This window comes from Pinus tabuliformis, chromosome X (genome assembly GCF_031772625.1).
Source record: "Pinus tabuliformis cultivar Carrire ecotype Pingquan chromosome X, CPIR1, whole genome shotgun sequence".
In the NCBI taxonomy this organism is placed as follows: domain Eukaryota; kingdom Viridiplantae; phylum Streptophyta; class Pinopsida; order Pinales; family Pinaceae; genus Pinus; species Pinus tabuliformis.
In genome coordinates, this window is record NC_142308.1 from 527,278,508 (window position 1) to 527,295,644 (window position 17,137).

At 36.5% G+C, this 17,137-nt stretch overlaps 1 protein-coding gene across 1 annotated transcript; it reads left to right on the plus strand.

Annotated features, from left to right (window-relative positions):
- The first annotated feature begins 13,243 nt into the window (after nt 1–13,243).
- Nucleotides 13,244–14,239, plus strand: LOC149141026 (uncharacterized). The gene has a single exon (XM_089451130.1). The coding sequence runs from the start codon at nt 13,244–13,246 to the stop codon at nt 14,237–14,239; it is 996 nt and encodes a 331-aa protein (XP_089307256.1).
- Nucleotides 14,240–17,137: the final 2,898 nt, after the last annotated feature.

The window sequence follows — 17,137 nt, forward strand, 5'->3', positions numbered from 1 at the left end:
ACCTTATGGGTGAAGTTGTAATACTCCAATTAGTTGGAGTGATCCATTAAATAAGGTGTTAATTGGACCAGACCTGTTGGCAGTGATGAAACATGAAATGCAGGTTATCAAGAAAAATTTGAAGGCAACATAGGACAAATAGAAGAATTATGCATATCAACATAGGGGATTTAAGGAGTTTCAGGTTGGGGAGCATGTGTACTTGCGCATGAAGCCCAAGAAGATCTCCTTGAGGATTGCATCATGTGCCAAGCTAGCACCTTGTTGTTATGGGCCTTTCAAGATCCTTGAGAGGATTGGACCAGTGGCATACCAACTTGCACTGCCTTTGACAGTGAAAGTCCATGATGTTTTCCATGTTTCATTGCTTAAACGATATGTGAAGGACGTTAATCACATGATTGGCTAGTCTGTATTTTAGCTGGAGCCAGAAGGAGAATGCCAACCAGAACTTTAGTACATATTGGAGAGCAAACATCTCATGCTCCAGAACATAGCAATAAATAAAGTTAAAGTGTAGTGGAAGCACTTTGGGTTCGATGAAGCTACATGGGAGATGGATGATCAAATGTAGGCTATGTATCCTTCATTATTTGTTAGTTGAGGAAAATGAGTTTTCATATATATATATATATATATATATATATATATGTGTGTGTGTGTGTATGTATGGTTGTTATTGTAAATACCACAATGAGTTGTGTCATAATGCTCCAATAAGCAGTATGATTGTCAGGTTTTTCATGTTGGTCATGGTTTTCAGCAGTTATTCATTGTAAATACTGCATCGAGCTAAGTTATAAAGCTCCATAAGAAATATGTTTTGGTTTTCATTAGGTTTCCTAGTCATAGGTTTCATAGAACACCGAGGACAATGTTCACCTAAGGGGAAGGGTTTTGTAATAGCCCCGAGTTAAAAGTTCATGTAATAAAGTTAATAAAGGAAAAAGAATAAGACCATTGTAACACCCTCCTAACACACTTACCCAAGCTAATTGGTTTTCCAAGGTAAATATGAGATGAAGAGTTCCTATGATATGACTCAACCTCCTAAATCACCTTAAGGAAGTGGAATCGAAACAACAAAAACATTATTAACCTTCCTTAAGAGCTACAAGACTTCCAGGGGATAACCAACCACTCTAGATGCCAAACCCCTCAGTTAACTTTCTTTTTAATTGAACTAGACTCCCAGTCACTCCCATGAAAATCCCTCCATGTGACTATAGCCCTCTACTCGCTCCCATAAGAAGGCCTACATGCGACTACGAACTTTTTCAACCAGTTCTATGCTAGCAACCGTGGGATTTAAGCCACTTTTCAGCGCTAGAACCCAAGCCTCTGCCCAAAACTTGATGAAACACTCAAAGGTGATAACTAACAAGAAGATAAGGCCTCTAACATAAAACTTGAACAAGGACCTCACCTGAATCGTCCTAACTATGATAGATATTTCTTCAAACAAAACATGAACATGTAATGTACAGGTCATAAATACACATCTAAACATAAGGATTTCATACTTATCTGAGAATTGTCAAGAAGGTTTGATGCCCTCTGACATGATGAGATCTATAACTCAAGAATATCATACCATGCTTGTAATCAACATATAACTAGATAAAAAAAAAAATAGAACAACCAACATCACCACATAGTAAGAAGTACATTTACACATAGAACATAAAAGAAAAAGAGCTCTTATTAACATATGCAAATTCAACCAAGTAAGGGACTTCTACATACCACCCAAGCATAGATTGGGCCCATAATCAGAACATTGTTCGAGTGTTTAATAACATTTACTTTGTTAGCTTATTTTCTATTAGCCAATGTTTTACCATGAAAATAGAATTAATGATTCTTGGTATTCAGGTTTCTCGAATACTAAGTGCATTAGTCATTTCAAATTTATGAATTGAAAACTTACTATCCAATATTATTTGAAGTGTTTTTTTAATCCATGTGAGGAAGAATTTTTGTGTGGGACAACGAGCGAGCGAAGTAAGAAACACAAACTTTTTTTCACAATGTTCAACACTTCCACATACATTCTCACTTCGTACAGTTATTCCACACACTTCCATTCCTCATAGTACTACATATTAATCAATTAACTTTTGGTTTTGTCTTGTTAAATTTTGGGGTATGAAAAGTTTGGTTTACACGTATATTATATGAAAAATAAGGGTAGATGATGAACTATCCCCGTGACCAAATTTCGTAACTTGACTTGATATGGTAGACAAATTTTAAATTTTTAGTGTGGAATAATGAAAAAAATTATTTATCTCCACATGAATTTCACTTTGACACATTAACTTTTTACCTAGGATCTACTTGGGAACATTAATTTTATAATAGTTCACGTTAGGCTAAAAAATAACATTTTAAAGCTAATATCTTTTTTTTAATTTTCCATTCTAATATAGCTTTTAACTTTTCATTGTGCAGATTAAAGGATGTGTATAAGATGAAAATGTATGTGAAAACCTTTGTTCCCCTATTTCTACACCTAAACGTACATTTCCCCTCCGCACATTGCAAAAGCTCAATTTTCATGTTTTCTGAGGTAGATATTTTGACATTCTGCAACAACGTTTTGGCGAAATGTCACATAAAATCAACCAACCTCTCACAATGTAAATGATAGAGTATTTAAAAATCAATTATGGCCTAATCCTACAATAAAAATGGCATTCATCAAATTCTTAATAGCATTTACTGTGAATAATTGTGTAATGTTCAATGGTTTTAAACATATTAATAAGGTGCAAAGGTATTCATAGCTAGTATATGTTATAGAAGATTGAAAAGATTCATGGAAGAGATATATGTGTAGGAAAACCATTATTCTCCCACATCCACAGCTTTTTACAGGCTCTCCCTCTATGCACTTTATTGCACGCTGTAAAAAATCAATTTTCATGGTATTACACACACATATTTTCCCATTCCGCAACAATTTTTCATTGAAATATCATATAAGCTCAATCAATTTCCTTCGTTGTTGAGTAGTGTATATTAAAATTTTTATTAAGTCTTAATCATACAATTAACTAAATTCATAACTTGGAAAGTAATTTTAAATTTCTATTTTAGAACTAGTTTCATAACTTGACTCTGTAGGATGGAAAATTTTTAAATTTTTAGTGTGTACAATAAAGGGTTTGTAGAAGAGGAATATGTGCAGAAGAATCTTAATCCCTCTACTTCATCACTTTTGCACACATTTCTCCTTTGTACACTTATTCCGCACGTTGCAAAAGGGTAAATTATCTTTTTCTTTGACACACATATTTTAACTTTCCATGGTAAATATTTGGAAAAATGTCACATAAACTCAACCAACCTCTCACACTGTAGATCACCACATGCTAAAAAATTAATTTTTGGCTTAATCGTATGATTAACAAAACCTCTCTTGCTGGTAAATATAAGTATTTTCATCATTTGTTCAATAAATCAATGCATAGTCAGGACATCACTCATGTTCCTAATGACATTTACTCTTACGTTATTGAAATGATGCGAAAACGAGGGTTATGTCAGTGGGAATTTTTATTCCCCAACATTTGAACCTCAACGTACTTCTTTTGCACATTTCAAATTGTAAATTTTCACTTTATTTGATACACATATTTTCTCGTTATGGAAAAATGTTTTGAAAAAATGTCACATAAACTCAATCAAATTCCCACACCATGGACTAGAGCATTAAAAAACTAATTAAGGCTTAATTTTATGATTAACAAAATTTCTGTTGTCTATAAATGTAAGTCCTTTTACCATTTTTCCAGTGAACGAAGGCATAATGAGTACATCATTCTTCTGCGTAATAGCCTTTACTCTAATAATTTTCTTCATTACCAGCTAGTGTTTTACTTTGACTAGATTTGTGTCTAATATTTACATGTTTATTTGGATGTTTCTTTCACACATATTCCCACTTCCGCACATCTACATGCATTTCCTTCTCCGTATAAGTGTTCCATACATTTCTATTTTACACATTGCTTCTTCGCCATATGCTCTATTGTGAATGATTACTTTATGGCATTTGTCTCTTTTCACACATTATAGTACTCAATACTACCAGCTATTTCCACGTTACATGTTATCATTACAATAATTTCACGGTATAATATTAATCATTGTTTATTTGTCTTTTACATTTTAAAAATTGTGTTTGGAACTCCATTCTTTTCATCCATGTGCTAGGTTTCTTTTCTCATGTCGTAAGTTGCATGGAGTTTATGAAAACATGGTTTTGCTAGATTTTCAAATCCTATAATTAGTAAAAATAAAATAGAAATCACTTTATCTTCACACACAATCGCATGCCTTCATTCTTGTTCCACACAAGTAATAAGTTCCTCCAATTATATAATTATGGTGAGTTGTGGCTCTATGTTTGTGTTGCGTGTATGTAACTCATAATATGCATTAATTTTTGTGAACATATGAAATGTTATGAGTCTTTTGTGAATCTTAGCTTTTGATTTATGTAGAAAAAACATTGTCAAGACCAACTTGAAAAAATATTATTGACCTCACACTTAACAAATTTATTGGCCAGTAGGTAATTAGCAAAAAAAACTTACAAATTGCAAAAAAATGCTTCATTACGCAAAAACAAAAAGGAACATAGAACAATAAACTTTTAGGATTAGTACACAACCAAGAGCCATGAACTATTAGGGGCAGCTACCGAATAGGATTCTCTAGTCCTAAACTAGGCAATGACACAGGTTGAGACAAACAATGTACATGTTTCTCCATGCGAGATAATTTTTCTTCAAAGTAGACGAGTTTTTATTATAGGTGCCACTAACCTCTAATATATCCTACATATATCACTGGTTGCATTGGAGATCATTCATGAATGATATGATAATATTTCGATCATCATGTCTGTCTTTGATGAGTTTTTCTAGAAGCATCTTGCGATATCCAAGTTTATTGCCAAGTTTTTGTTGATCAGAAGCAAGGTCATTAAAATTAGTTATGTTGACAGGGTTGGAACCTATAGCTTCACCCTGACCAATGCTCTCTACGCAATGCTAGCTTGAATCCCCTCATTCACCAAGCCCATGCCTTATTCTGACTTACTGACATGGCATCTTGTATTTCACTAGAAAATGAAAAATACTCGAATACAAGGACACTATGGATGGGCTAAACAAACAAAACCTTTTACATTAAACAAATCACCAACCTAGCCAAGAACAACACAACCCACTAAGTCATACAATGCAATGAACTACGATGTAGTCCCAAAATAAACTATCAAAATGAATAGTCACAAAGTGCAAAATAAAAGGTACAAATTTACCCCTAAGAAGTTAGTCAAAACATAGATACACAACCATAAATCCAGTCTCTTGGAACTGTTCGCTCTGGCTAGACCTTCAAAACCCAAACAAGAATAGTACACAAATGGTTATACCACCCAATAACAATAGAGAATAGTCAAATGACCCAATTAAAAAAATTAAATATAGCAACAATGATTAAATGAAATCAGAGCATATAAGTGTCCCACCTTATCTCATTATCGAACTGAGAATCCAAAAGAGGGTTACTACATAGTTCTTAGCATGCCTTCTAATGAAAAATAAATAGAATTTTATTAGACTTATTGAATAAATAACATTTAATTCCCACACGTAACATGTATATATATAACTCTTTTTAAATTGTTGGCTATGCCCTACATCAATGTAGATTGCCACTAATTTAGCAGTGGTCATACTTTGGGTGAGAAAACTTTTTTTTCCCATATTTCCATAAACCAAAAAATATTTCCTAATTTTAAAACATTTCCTTACTTTAATTTCCATATTTCTGAAACATTTCAAAACAATTTCCATATTTCTGAAACATTTCAAAACAATCTTAATATAGGAAAAAAAGGAATTACATGATTAGTAGCTCTAGAGACTTCGACAATAATTATTATGATTGTCATCATTGAGTTGCAAATATACCCAATCTAACAGTGGAATATTTATTTGCAAATATCTATGGTTATCCTACATTGCGGGGGGGCACAATTGTAGTTATGATACATTCGTGAAACTCTACTCTCTTATGCAAATTCTGCCATTAGCCATCAACAATTCAATTAGGACTTGCACTATTTCTTTTCAAATTAAATGGACAATTCTTGATGTTAGCAAATTGTACTATAATATTAATAAAGAAGTTGTTTTGAAAAGGAATGCGTCGACAAGGATATAAATGTGGGACAATATATGTATGGGGAGAAACAAAAAAAATTAAAATATAAAATTGCACAAATAATAGGGAAATAAAAAATTGCTATAATAGTTTAACTTATTTTTTCATTTTAAACTTGTACATATTCAGTTATGCAGAGTAAAGGATGTGCCAAATGGAGGTATGTGTAGGAGAACCAGTATGCGGGAATATAGCATATGATAACATAGCATGAATATCTAAGCATGTGTTCTGGATATATCTACTATCTACTAATCTTGTATAAATAGTAAATGGGCATATGAAATTTTATGGACTTTATAATGTTAGGTAAATGAGATGAAAAGTTAAACTAAATGTGTAAAAGTTTTATGTTTGCACATATTCTCCCTCCACACACTTCTTCCACACACCTCCAACTAGCACAACACTTCTAAATGTTAATTTTCATGTTATTTTACACGAATATTTCCCTGTTGTGCAATAAAATTTTATTGTTATTTCCAAGTGCATATTAGCTGAGGATTAAGTCATGTATTTTGAATGATATAAAGTTACATGGATAAAATATGTTGTATGATTTTGTTGCGTTTTTTATTTGAAATACAAATAAGTGCACAAGAAAGGTTATGTGGAGAAATGCATGTATAGAAATAAGAACACAAATTTTCTTCCGCACACTTGTACAATGGCTATACCACATGTTAGCTACGGAGAAAAGCTATTAGCGAACCTAGAGGTAGAACCAATCACATGTTTCCCTAATAATGTATGCTTCTTATTCAATATTAAGGCCATTTTGGTTCGAGTCTAACGTAATGGTTCATTTCCCACTATTTCTGGGGTAAAAAATTATTGATTTAATTATTCGTCCATTTATCACTATGAAAAGTATCGCTAAAGAAAAATAAAAAATGCTCAATATTGACATCTAGTTCAACAATAATAATTGAATCAATATCCTTTTTTTCTAGGCAACAAAGTCAAATCTTAAACAAATATTTTCAATAATAGAACTAAACACGTTTTTATCAATTTTCTGCTTGTAAGAATGAATATGTAGGTTAAATCTACATGCTTTGTTAATTGTATATTTTTCAATAGTAATCAAAATAATTGCAATGGAAAAAGCACAATTACTTCATAATTATTATTTTTTTATAATCATTGCAAATTTCAATATTGACATAAATTCATATAGTGAAATTAGTAAATAGTAAATAGATTACATGAAATCAAAACAAAGGCCATAAATCTTGATATTTGGACAAATTACAGTTGATGCTTTATTACATTCAATGTGATTCTATCTAAGGATCTTGTGTAGCAGATAAAAATATACCTATGTGGCTAGTGTTCATGAAGCCATCATCATGATTACATTATTTCATAAACCTCTTCCCATATGTACATAACCTAAGTAAACATGAGTCTCAGATTTAGTCATTTACTTTACACATACATACTTCTTCCAATAAATCTTAGAGATATTATCACCCCATTCTATAATTTCTTACCTTTAATGGATACTAACTTTGAGTATTGAATTAACTATAATCACAATCAATAACCTATTTTTGTATTGCATTGCATAGGTCTGTCAACTTCTTCATCGTCCTTATTCATAATAAGATGACAACTGAGTAGATAAGATAAAGAGTACCATAAATTCTTTTTCCATAAAGAGTACATCTATAAGCTATGCGTTTCTCGGAGATGCCAATTGAACTTGTTGCTTCATTCCTTGCTATGTACTAAACTATGGCCTTTGATCTTGTAAAAATTATGGTTTTACTTAGTGATGTATATTATACCATGCTTCTTTCTACAACATTAAAACAAGAATTCTTAAGCTTTGTCTCCCATTTCACTTCTAGACTCTGAATAGGGGTCCATATTTCATTGGCCTATGTCCCCTCGTTCCTTCTAACCTGGACAACATTTAGACAAGAGAAACCCATTACAATTCCTTCTTACTGTTAACAATGTAACAATGTCACACCTTTGTAGAATGAATAAACTAGAACCACTAGAAAAAATAAATAGGCTCTCATTCACTTAAGCTCTAAATATATGACGATTTCACCATTTCTCTAGTATGAATGCTTATGATTTCAATAGTACTTTCCATTAAGTTTTGAAAATATACCTATTAATCATAGGATTAATCCTTCATTAATTTTTTAAGGTGTGCTAATCCCTGCTATGGGAAGTTGATATGTGTAGAGGGGTAACATTTGCCAAGGTGTACAAATGAGGGAAAAGGTTCTCTGGCATATACCCCTCTTCTACACATCCTTCCAATATCTTAAAACATATACTAGTTGTGAAGCCATGTACACCTTCTTGATTTGTTTAAAACTATTGAATATTATTAAGCACTCAAATGATGTCATGATTATGCATCATTTCATCAAATAAATGCCAAAAAGACTATTTTATAATATCGATGAATATGAATTTCTTGATTTGTTTACAGGAAGAAATCATTACACATTGTGTTAGAGTAAATGCTATTAACAATTGGAACAATGTCTTGATTGCATATCGTTTCACTAAATAAATGTCGACAAAGTTAAATTCACCAACAATGAAGCTTCTGCTAATCGTAAAATTAATTCTTAATTAAATTTTTTCGTATCCACTAATATGTGTCATGGGAGGTTGACTGAATATATGTAACATTTAACCAAAACGTTGCCACTAAAGAGGTCAATGTGAAAAAGAAGTGTGCGGGCGGGTCTGCACATCGTTTCAGTCTACTATGAAAAATACTCGCTATAAAGCCTTGTGCATCTTCTTGACTTGTTTACAAGCAGTAAATGTTATTAAGCACTCTAACAATGTGTTGATTGTGCATCGATTCATCAAATAAATGACAAAAATACTATTTTATAGTATCATTGGATACAATCTTCTTGATACATTTACAACCAATATTCATTACAAAATGTGTCATAATAAATGCTATTAAGCACTCGAGGGATGTCTTGATTGCGCATTGATTCACTGAATAAATGTTAATGGTATGAATAAGTCCTAATTATTTTTTGGATACTCGGTGCAAAGTTATCTTCACCATAGTCAATATTTGTCACTACAAGTTCCTGCACCTTCGCATACATTTATGTATCAACATAGTTTTTTCATATATGGTAGCCTTGCACACTTGTCCTTTCTCACATGTTTTGGTACTAAATGCTTTCAATGGTATATATTCCACCTTTTATCATCCCAAATATTTTGTGATATAAAATTTTGGTTAAAGTACGTGGATTAATGATCTGATTGCAAGGATTAAAACTGATGTTTCATTATGGAAAGGAAAACATTTAATTTTCTCGTTAGTCCTTGATTTTCGCAGTATTTGGTTAACATGCTCTCTTTTAGCCACTCAAATAGTGACATGTGTTAACTGAATAAACAACCACACTAATTCTTTGGTTAAATGACATAAATTTCATCATCTTATGGATTTTGTCAAGTTGCACTTTCTACTAGCTCTAAAAAATACACTGTGAATTCATGCTAAATTGAATAACTAAATCGAATGTGTCTAGTTTGTTTTACTGCCATCTTTCAATTATTTTGGTAACATAAACATCTTGTGATATTTTCTTGTTTTGGGTGATATGTCATTACTATTCATACTGCAAGATGTCAGTTTTCATGTCATTTGAGATTCATTCCTTGAATCTTTTTAGCGTTTATTGAGTGAATTGATCGGTTCAATGCTTAATTCAATGTTTAATAACATTTACAATAAATAATTATGTAATTATTATTGGTTGTAAAAAATTCAAGAAACCCACATTATATATTAATCACCGACCCTTATTTTTCACCCAATATACACATAACCCAAAATTTTCATTCCCCAAACTTTAGTAAGTAAAAACCGCAAATTAGTATATTAATATGTAATGTGTCAGAATGTACATGGAGGTATGGAACCTTACCAAATAATTTTTTTGCTTCTTGCTCAACACATCTGTTCTCTCGCATAACACTTCTTCCTCACACACATTAATAGACTTAGATTTATCATTAGCAATGCTAATTTAAATTATCTGGTAAGCTACTTCTAGGTATAAGGATATTTGAATATTATGATCACGGTATATGAGTAGTTAAAATAGCATAGAGATAAGTTGACCTTGAATCACTTAATCTATCCAAGTGTGCAGGGATGAACAACATTGAGAGGATATGCAAAAAAGGAGTATGCCCAACAAAACCACTCTTCCCCCACTTTCACACCTTTGTACACATATCGTTTCAATTTGATATGACGATTAGTGGCTGCAGATCCCTCTACATCTTATTGATTTGTTTGCAAGCACCAAATGTTATTAAGCACTCTAACAATGTGCTGATTATGGGTCAATTCACTGAATAAATGTTGAACTTGATATCTTTACAATCAGTAACCATTATACAATGCATCATAATAAATGCTATTAAGAATTGAATAAATGTTAAAAGTATGACTAAGCCATAGTTAATTTTTCAATACTAGGTGTAGAGTCCTTTGCATCACAGTGAGTATCTGTCACTTCAAGTTCCCACACTAGTCAATAAAAAATATAACAAAAACACATAATGCACAACAACTTTTATTATAATGATTATCGAAACTTTGTAGTTATATGTTTTGATTTTTTAAAGTTTGAAAAATATTATATATTTAAATATTTTATTTTTAATTGAGTTAATTTCATTGTGCGGTGCGTGGAGGTGTGGGTGAAGCTTTCATTTTTCTTCCTTCGCACTTTGCATAATTAAAGTTTTATATGCACCTTCGTAATCTACACAATGAAAGCTTTCTTCACACCTTCACAATCAGTACAATGAAATCTTCCTTCGCACTTCAGATTTAAATTGATATATTAATTTTGTGTGACCTAAATTTTTGTGTATGCACTAGCTTCATATATAATAGTGTTGAGTGTTTGTCTCACCTTCATTTAATTAAGATACTTAATTCTCTATTTCATCAGCGATCTGGGGAAACTTCTATAACAACTACAATGCCTGCATATCTTAGGATTTAGCTTTCATTGTGTGGAGTGTGGAGGCGCAAAAGAAGCTTTCATTATGAGTAATATAGAGGTGTGACTTGCAGAAACAATTGTGAAAATAAAACATTCTCAAATAACAACAAAATGCAAACCCCACACAAAAAGATAAAAACTATGCTCTTATATAGCTATCAGCCTTATTTATTTATTAAGAAATATTAACTAAATAAAATCAAGTTTTTCACGTATATTAATACTGGTATCCATGTTGGTCTTTTATCAACATACGTGCCTACAAGAGTTGAGCTCTGCTAGGGTTCTGAGCAACCCACCATCGGCGCCGATAGCACACCAGGCACGATCATCACAGGAGGGGAGTAAGCCTCTGCAGCGTTTCAGAGCTGCAGGGTACTAAGGCTACTCAATGGCACAACCTCTGGGGGGGGCGTCAGAGCCCTCCCGACGCAGAATGATCCTGCGCAAAACGTCATCTTCGGTTCAGTGGACAAGGAAATCCTGAACAGGGGAAAAAAACCACAAAATGACAACCAGGAAAATGAAAGACGGAAGGAAGGAGACAGTGATCCACAGGAAGAAGCAGAAAAGCCTAAAGAAAGCCTGAAAATTTCCTCAACAACGTGCAGACTAGTAGCAAAGGAGAGGCCACGAATAGAGTTGCCGGGAGACAAGATTGATAGAAGAATAGAGTACATGCGCGAGCATGCCCTCATTGGGAAGTTTGTAGGGTTCTGGCCCACTGAGAAGGCCCTTTATGGTTGGATAGCAGCGAAATGGAAACCTAAAGGGGACGTCACTCTGCAGCTAGGGCCGAAAGGTTTCTTTACAGCAATCTTCTTCTGCCAAGAGGATAAATACAGAATACTAGTAGAAGGGCCTTACTTTTTTAACTCAGCTGGATTGTACCTGAGGGAATGGATCCCCAAATTTAATCCAGATAAGGAAGATCTGACGTGGGCGCCAGTATGGATCAGATTATACTCTCTCCCGGACAAATACTGGGATGAGGACATTCTCAGAGAGATTGGAAATGGGGTAAGTGAGTATATCAGAGCGGCAGAAGAAACCAAATCTCGTAAGTACATATCCTGCGCCCGAATATGCATTTTCATTCGTCTCAATGAAGCTCTTCTAGAGTCTGTAACCCTCTCCCATCGAGATGAAGAATGGATCCAGCCTCTTGAATATGAACATGTTCCATTTCGGTGTAGGAAATGTCATGCCCTAGGACATCTCTTTAGGGATTGCCCTCATAATGTCCAAATCAGCACATCTGACTCTTCTGGTATCCCTAGCCAGGATGGCTTCACTAAAGTCACAAGCAGGAAGCGCTCTCACAAAAAACCCCAAAATGGGCACAAACCCCAGCCTAACAAATCCACTGGCCCTGCAACCACGAACAGCTTTGACATTCTTGGTCATTCCTCAGATGAGTTCCCCTCTAATGCGGATGCCAACCCTGATCACCCTTCTTCCTCTTCACCTCCCCTTCCATCTAAACCCCCTCCCAAATCTACTGCTCCCATCATAATCCCCACCATTCTTAAACGAAATCAGGAAGGTACTGCAGAAGTCCACAAGGAAATGGAAGTCGATGGAAAAGCAGACCTCCCCCAGTTTCCAGAGACCAGCATTGAAGACAGCAATCAAGTGCAAATAATGGAAGAAGAGCTAGAAAGCATAGATCTGAATGGCTTAGATATCCTGGAATTAGAGCTTGCATGCAAAAAGAAAGCATTCGATTCAATTCCAGAGCTCCAACTTAATAAACTCGAAGTGATCATCTCACGAGCCTATCATCAGCACCAACTCGGGATACAACCAGGAAGCCAATGGGATGGAAATCAACGCCCAAAGGACACAAAAAAGAGAGGAAGGAAGACAGATCTGCAAAGAACGATAGAGATTGGGAAAATCCTGGTGGACTCAGGCAGATACGCTAAGTTGACAAAGTACTACAAGCCCTCTTTCAATGGTTAACCATGAAGCTGGTCTCTTGGAATGTAAGAGGGCTAAACAGCCCCGGAAAAGTAAGGATGTTAAAAAACATGATAAAAAAGGAAAAACGACAAATGTGCTTTCTCCAGGAAACTAAATGTAATAGTACCACGCTAGGCAGCATTCTTTCAAAAGCCTGGCCTGGATGTCGATCAGTTTCAGTAGACGCCTCTGGAGCTTCGGGAGGGTTGGAAATCGCCTGGAATTCTCAAGCGATATCCCTCTCGGATTTTCATGCAGCACATTACCTTATACAGGCGACCTTTCACATTTTGGGTACCAATATTCACGGCAACTTGTCAAATGTTTACTTCCCTCAAGAAACAGGAAGCAAAATAGCTCTCCTTGACACGATTGAAGCTCTAAGTAACAACAGAAGGCATCCACTGTGGATCGTTGCTGGGGACTTCAACATGATCACCAAAATAGATGAGAAGATAGGAGGGAGGAGTAGAATGGAACCTGAAGTCAATCGCTTCAAGGAATTTATCCAATCAACATCTCTCATAGATTTATCGTTTTGCAACGGCACCTTCACTTGGAGCAATCGCAGAGCTGGCAAACATCAAATCGCCTCCAAATTGGACCGCTTCCTCCTCTCAGACAATGCGACCCACCTAGGAGGAGACATCTCAGCAGCCATTCTTGCTCACACTGGATCGGATCACTGGCCAATAGCTCTGCAATGGCAAAGACCAGGTAACCTAATCAAAAGACCTTTTCGCTTCGAAGGATTCTGGCTTACGCATCCCACTTTCAAGGACTTTGTCAAGACCACCTGGGCCTCGTTCACTCCCCCGGAAGGAGCAAAAATGTATCAATTTCAGCAGAAGTTAAGATTTCTCAAAAGTCACCTCAAAAGATGGAACAGGGAAACCTTTGGCAACATCTTCGAGGCGCAACAAGAGTTAACTCAGGATCTGGAGGCTCTCCACCAAAAGATTATCACGGAAGGGCACACTGAAGCCACTCTGGAGTAGGAACGACTCATTCATAGTCAGCTAGAAGCTAGGAGAAAGCAGGAAGAAATCTACTGGAGGCAAAAGTCAAGAGTCAGATGGCTGAAGGAGGGGGAGCGAAATACCAAATTCTTCCACAGAACCACAGTTCAGCGAAGAATGCATAACAATATACCCTTCATCCATAACCAAGCGGGGGCAAAAGTAGAGACTCACGAGGAAATTGAGGAGGTGCTCCTCAATCACTTTCAACAGGTCCATCAAGAGCAAAGAGAAGATCGACAACAAGCCATTAGTAAAATCACCCGCAATGTTCCAAAGCTCATTACGGAGGAACACAATGAACTCTTAATGCGCCCTATTCTTCCCCAGGAAGTGGATGAGGCAATGATGCAGCTCAAAGAAGGTAAAGCCCCCGGCCCAGATGGGTTTACCACCACTTTTTTTCACTCTTTCTGGGATATGATAAAGGAGGAAGTCTGGCAGATTGTTGAAGAATCCAGAGCGATGCGCTGGCTGCTTCCCTCTCTCAACTCCACATTCATTACTCTCATCCCCAAGGAGGAGGAGGCATTAACCCCTGATAAATTCAGGCCAATTGCCCTATGCAACGTCATCTACAAAGTCATATCAAAGGTCATAGCAAATCGGCTCAAACCTCTCCTTCCCAGGCTCATCTCTCCAGAACAGTCAGGGTACGTGGAAGGCTGACAAATTATGGATGGTATTCTTCTCACTCACGAGATCATTCACTCCCTCAAGCACTCAAAGCAAGCAGGTATGCTTCTTAAATTAGATCTTTCCAAAGCATTTGACAAACTAAGCTGGAGTTATATACATCATATGCTAAAAGCTTTTGGTTTCTGCTCCTCTTGGATTCGATGGATCATGAGCCTCATAATGTCCACTCATTTTTCAATCCTTGTGAATGGCATTCCCTCCCGCCCCTTTAAACCCTCCAGAGGTATTCGGCAGGGGGACCCCCTTTCTCCCTTTCTCTTTGTTCTCATGGTGGAAGGATTAGGGCGTCACATTAAACAAGCCCTCCACTCTAATCAGATCAAAGGCATCTCCGTGCACAACTCCTCTGCCACCTCTCATCAGCAATTCATTGATGACACTATGCTCTTTGCATACCCCTCTGTTCAAGAAGCCCGCCGTCTTAAATCCCTCCTCCAGGATTTTTCTGAAGCATCTGGTATGCATATTAACTGCTCCAAATCGCAGGTCTTCTTCTTTTATACTCCGCCTTCAGTCAAATCTGCAGTTACTCACATCTTGGGCTTCCCCTCTGCTCCACTCCCCTCCAAATACCTAGGTGCACCCCTCACGGCCTCTGCCATTAAGCAACCTGTGTGGCGCTCCCTTCTTGAGAATCTTGAAAACCGTCTCAACCTCTGGACATATAGATCTCTTAACTTAGCCAGTCGAGTTGTTCTCATCAAATCGGTCATGCAGGCAATGCCTCTGTACCTGTTCTCTATTCTGGCCGCGCCAAAATGGGTTCTAAAAAGCATAAGAAACCTTCAGCGCAATTTTCTATGGAGCAACTCTGCCACCAATCGCAAATGGGCCCTGGTTAAATGGACCAATGTATGCATGCCCAAAGACAGGGGAGGCATTGGGCTAAGGGACCCTGAGTTCAGTAATTCTATTATGAATGCCAAGATCTGGTGGCAATGGATCACTAACCCAGATAAACCCTGGGTCAAAATCTGGACGGCCAAATATGCCGGAAACAGACCTCAAGAAGAACTCATCAGATTCACTCCTACTGAAAAAGGATCTCTAATATGGAATGCCGCCAAGCAGCACTATCAGTTAATTCAAAAGCATAGCTTCTGGGAAATAAGAAATGGACGTACTGCAAGATTTTGGACTGACGCCTGGAACCAAATGCCCAAACTCAAAAATGTTCTTCACCCTTCTTTGATACCGGAAAGGCCGGAGGAGCAACAGGAAAAAGTTCACCAATTCTGGACTCCGGAATTGGAATTTGGTTTTAGAAAATGGAAACAGAGCAACCAAATTCTCAACAACATAGAGGCTCGGAAGGAAGAAGAGCTAAGGATCGAGCTTAGGAAAAGAAGCATTAGGCTGGATAACGGTGGGGATATTCTTAGATGGGGATACCAACCCAAGGGATCCTACTCTCCCTCAGAGGCCTACAAAGTGATATGCTACTCCTCTATGCCACCAGACCCTTTGTGGAGGAAAATATGGGACATCGGACCCTGGCCAAAAATCTCATACTTTCTCTGGCTGGTAGGACATAAAAAAATTCTCACATGGGATCAGCTCAGAAAGCGCAACTTCCAGGGCCCCTCTATTTGTCATAACTGCTTTCAAAATGAAGAGACTCTCCAACACCTCTTGGATAGCTGCCCTCTAGCCAATCAACTTTGGGACAAGGTCAGTTTCAGATGCCAAATCAAATGCAGAGAGGAAAACGATATCATCAACTCCATAAGACAATGGCAAAAGCATCCCTACAAAAGCAAGATCCTTAATCACTTATGGAGTATCATCCCGGGGATAGTCCTATGGAATATCTGGAAGGAGAGAAACCAACGCATATTCAAAAACAAAAGATCTACTACTGAAGAAACCTGGGGCAGGATACACAGGAACATACAAGAGACGGTGGGGCTTCAAGTCTGGACCCAGGAAGAGCTCCCATCCACTGATAATGAATATAACATATTAACTAATTGGCAGCTGCAGTTACCTCAAGAAATGCTCTCGAATAGCATACCTAACAGCAACTCCAAGGACATCTGCCATTGGAAAGCCCCCCCTAAAGACTCATACAAGTTGAATTTCGATGGGGCGTCCAAAGGCAATCCAGGGGCAGCTAGTTTTGGAGGCATTCTGAGGGACCATGAAGGCACTCCTATGCAAATATACTTTGGGAACATG